The sequence below is a fragment of the Trachymyrmex septentrionalis genome, unplaced genomic scaffold, assembly GCF_001594115.1.
Source record: "Trachymyrmex septentrionalis isolate Tsep2-gDNA-1 unplaced genomic scaffold, Tsep1.0 scaffold7, whole genome shotgun sequence".
Classification (NCBI taxonomy): domain Eukaryota; kingdom Metazoa; phylum Arthropoda; class Insecta; order Hymenoptera; family Formicidae; genus Trachymyrmex; species Trachymyrmex septentrionalis.
The window spans coordinates 5,324,196-5,329,303 of NW_017305884.1; the positions used below are offsets into that span (position 1 = coordinate 5,324,196).

A 5,108-nucleotide genomic window follows, 5' to 3' on the forward strand; every position below is an offset into this window, starting at 1 on the left:
ATATATATATATATATATATACTTTTCTTATTTAAACCGAAATATGCTAAGTATCGACAGATGTGATTTCTTAAGAATAATATGAAAGTATTTTGTTTATAAGCAAAAATTATTCAAGCGTGGCAAAATTATAAGTCGCGCTTAAATATGTGAGAGATTATTTTATTTTTTCATAAGCTTGATTTGTATGAATTCGTTAAACGATTAAGATTGTATTCAAAATAGAATCTTATTAATTCTATACCATTGTCATAAATTTCTGAGGTAATATTATTGACTAACCACAACATATGATGTAATAAAGACCTCTCCTAAATAACATGATTTCAATATCGTTTATCCTTGTTTATTTCATTTCACATGACGTGGAGATATCTCATTTGTGAAATTCCACTCGTTGTCAGATATGACGTAGTAGTTACAGAATACATTTATAAGAAGTTACTGTGTCTGTTTAAATCAAAGATGTGATAACAGTAATTCTGTTACTATCCCTTACTAAAGTTGTGACTAAGTTCTCTTAGTTATAGTTTTACCATTCATATAATTTTATGAATAAATTATTGAATAATTTACAAAATTAGGTTGTAAAGTGTAATATAAGTGTCTAAAAGAATTTCTAGAAACATAAGTATTTAAACGAGTTTAAAAAATAAACAAATATTTAAATAAAAATGTCAGTAATAGTAACTTAGAAATACTTCGTATATTAAGGTAAGTTATATCTTATTTTTTTATTTTTTATTCTATATTATATTATAATATAAGTATAAATCGTTGAAGGAAAAATTTAAACTTGTTTTAATTATGACTTAATTTAACCGTAGATCAAGTTTGACATAAACATCTTTGCATAAAATATATCTTCAAAAATTATACGATATTTAATTGTTTTAATAATACAGTTTTTAGACAGAATCATTTTGGAATATAAATATTGTTATAGAATATGGTTATATTTTATAAAACTATATTATATACTTATATACATTAAAATAGAAAAAGAAATACATGTAAGAAATTTTTTTATATCCATTTTTTTCCGTTAGTAGTGCATGTCTTTCAACGATGGCAAGATATTTTATTGTAGTAAGTTAAATGAAAGTATTGTTAAATGAAAGTGTTATTTCAATTACTGTTTCATATTATCACTATTTCAATTCTAAAAGTGTAAAACTAATTCAACTATAGAAAACAGATCTACTTCTGTCAATATTTTGTAATTAATTTAACATAAATTCTACTTGTCAATATTATATGATTTAACGTAAATTCTATTCTTACAATTTCTAAAATCTAAATCATCGCGTTCACGATACTCAAAATGGAGATATAATAGCATCGATGATTTGGTTCCGCCATTTTGCTTCAAAACCAATGACAATTTTGACAAGATTGATGCGACTTTCTTGTAGAGACTCTATCAGTACCTATTAACTTTTTTGTTTCTCTTTCTCTCTCTCCTAAACATATTTATCCTACACATAAAGTATTCTAATATATAAAAATTATGTAACATCTTTATTCATAATTAAATAGAATAAAATAAGATAGATAGAGTTATATTCTAAACAAAATAAAATTTGTGAACAGTTTTTTATCAATTTTTTTTACTAAACTATAAATATTATTTACATCTGATTATTAATTATCGCATAAAAAGGGAATAATAAAAAATCGATGATTTTAATTTAAATAATCTCTTTTCTTTCTCTCTCTTTCTCTCAAGAATAAAAATAAATATATTATTACAAATAAAAAATCGCATAATGTATTGTTATAAACATATTTTACAATAAATAAAATGCCAAACGCGGCTAATTGTAAGAGACATTAAAATCGTATAAATATATATATATATATAGTAAATACAACTGCTTTTGTCGTATTATACACAAATTATCTTATAATTATTATTTATTATGCCATCTCTTGTAGACAGATAGATCAGATAAATGGAAAAGTTCTTTAGCAATTTACAAGTTTCTTTAACAAATAATGAGAAATTAATTAATAGAAATCCATAAATCAGTGTCATATGATTTCATAAAAAAGACAGATTAACGTTTTCGATTGCTATGGCATGTAGTAAAGCATTGGAAAAAGCGCTCTACAAGCAATAACGGTTATACATGTGTAAAGTGGAAATAATACTATTTATAGAAAGTAAATAATATTTTTTATATCGTAAGATTATTCTCTGTTAGAAAACGTTGGAAGCGCGAGGACTAAGCGTCATTCATGTGTAATTGCTTGAGTGCTCTTTTCAATGCATTGTTGCAACCAAAAACGCTGAGCTGTCTCTTTTTATCGAATTGCTCAAACGTCAGCAAATTAATGTTTATACGTTTATAATGTTTAACAAATATTTATTAACAATTTCTCAATTTCTCTTAATTATTAAGAAACTCGCAAAATAATAAAAGATTTTTTTATTCAGTTTAATTCGCTTTACTTGCCTACGAGTAGCATAAAAATTATATGTATATGAAGAACAAGATCACCAATATCGACATATCACTTTCTCTTTGAACAATATTTCTTACACAAAAGCTAAAAATAAAACTTTAGAAACATAAATACAAATTAGAAAGTGTTTCCTACCAAATAATATTTTTTGTAATAGTATTATAAAAATCGATGATTTTAATTTAAATAATCTCTTTTCTCTCTCTCTCTCTCTCTCTCTCTCTCTCTCTCTCTCTCTCTCTCTCTCTCTCTCTCTCTCTCTCTCTCTCTCTCTCTCTCTCTCTCTCTCTCTCTCTCTCTCTCTCTCTCTCTCTCTCTCTCTCTCTCTCTCTCTCTCTCTCTCTCTCTCTTTCACACACACACACACACACACACATATATATATATATATATAGTAAATATAACAATGCTTTTGTCGTATTATACACAAATTATCTTATAATTATTATGCCATCTCTTGTAGACAGATAGAACAGATAAAACTAATTTATAATAGTGTTTTTATAATACTATTTGTAATTTTGCAATAATTAACTTTTTCACAAGATAAGCAAAAATTAACATCTGACATAATGAGTCCCAAAATTAAGTGCATAGTAGGCAGTAATGCCACATATTCCAATTCTTTTTCTCTCGCAGGAGTCTGAACAAAATACCTACAAATAAATGTATATAAAATTTTTGAGAATTTTTTGACTTTGATATAAAATATTTTCTGTTGATTTATATACTTTATACTGTTCTGCTAGATGCAAATATTTAACGCGCACTTTATTTTCTTAAAGATTTTCTCACAAATGAACAATTGCCTTCAACTTTGATAAGACAATTTGATATTATAAGACAACATATAAAATAACTTATAATCTGTCTTCAATCTTCGCAAATCTGTTATAGAAACTTCTCGATGTAAATTTATAACAATTATTGAATGGTTTCTGGTAGGCAAGAATTATTATAACAAAATGTTTTAGAAACTTTAGTATTTAATTAAAAAAAATAAAAATAAAAATTATTTTGCAAAAAAAATATTCTTTAATAATGTAAGATACAATAGCGATAGTGAGAGTCGCTCGCCGGAATCGGCCCAAAATGTGTGTCTTTGCGAGCACTGGCTTAGATAAATAATTAATCTTACATAAACTGTTTATATAACACATTTTTTCATGTACGATTAATATAATAGAATAATTTTACATTTCTTGTTACAGGACGTTATATCACGTAACTTGAATTGACAAAAACTAAAAAAGGAAAGTTAAAAATATCTCTAATTCATACAAAATGATTATCACTTTATTTATATTCAGTACTCTTCTTATAATATTATATAAACTCTTTCATTTTGTAAAATTCGTAAGACAGATTAATAATATACCAGGTGCACCAGCATTGCCATTTATCGGCCACGTGCTAAATTTTTTTTGTTCACAAGGCAAGTAAAATTATTTATACGTAGCGGTTACTATGTATTAATGGTTAGATCATATGGTGTTGAATAATATGCAAAGAATATTAGAAACATTTATAGTTATTAATTTCCATTTTTGTTTCTATGCAAGTATTTATTAATTTTAATTTTTAATTAATTTTTTGTTCCAAATGTATTTAAATATCAAAAAGTTAATATTATAATTATGTCGTAGGTATTATTACTTATATATAGGTATATAACTTAAAATACATTCTTTTTAAGAAATAAATTCTCTTAAAAACGTTTAAATAAACATTAAAAATTAATAAATTTGATTAATATGCACGCAAAAAATGATTATCCACGAATAATCTGAAATTTATATCATTCGTTTTTCTAAATTGTATATTTTTTATATTTTAGAAGATCTATGGAAGCTTCAACGTCAACTTTGTAAAGAATATTATCCAATTTATAAACTTTGGTGCGGTCCAATTGCTTTCGTCAGCATTCATCATCCAGATGATCTAGAGGTAAAAAAAGTAGAAAACAAATTAATCTTTATATTACGTATCTCGTGTTGACAAAAATTAAACGGAAAAACAAAAGTTGAAGAGATTTTTAAATCATATAGAATGATTATAACTTAATTTTTATCGTTATAATATTATATAAATCTCTTTCAGTTTACAAAATTTGTGCTAATATTATATAATAGAGGAGAACTGATAATATATTGTAATAAAGAAAGTGGTATTATGGCCAATATATACATATATTGAGGCCTCCCTTAATATCTCCGCTATTATATAGTGAATCCTAATGATTACTTATGTAATTATTTGTTCAGTAGTTCGTCGTTATATGACGCTAATATATCAATACTCAACAGCCAGCACTTATTATAACGCATTTTTACTATTAAGAATTTTGAAATGTTTCTGAGGTACATTTTAGAATTTAATTACACATAGTATTTTTAAGTATGTTATTTGCTACTTAACATTTTATTGACATTTTATTTGACTGTATATATTTTGAGTTATGCAAATTTAAACAATAGCATGGCATTTTACTAATGTGGTCCTCTGGGTATTGATTACTCACCTTGACCTCTTTTTTGAGGTTTTCATATTGAGATTTTTAGTACTGTGAGCAATTTATATACAGAAGTTATGTGAATGTATATATATATAGCATGTATGCAAATGAATGTATATACATT

General features: G+C 25.0%; 1 protein-coding gene across 1 annotated transcript in view; it reads left to right on the top strand.

Annotated features, from left to right (window-relative positions):
- LOC108753547 (cytochrome P450 4C1-like) overlaps positions 1-5,108 on the top strand; it is a 27,083-nt gene that overhangs the window by 14,170 nt on the left and 7,805 nt on the right. The window contains exon 14 of the mRNA XM_018495211.1: positions 4,307-4,416. Coding sequence (XP_018350713.1) covers positions 4,307-4,416 — 110 coding nt within the window. The remainder of the gene's footprint in view (positions 1-4,306; positions 4,417-5,108) is intronic.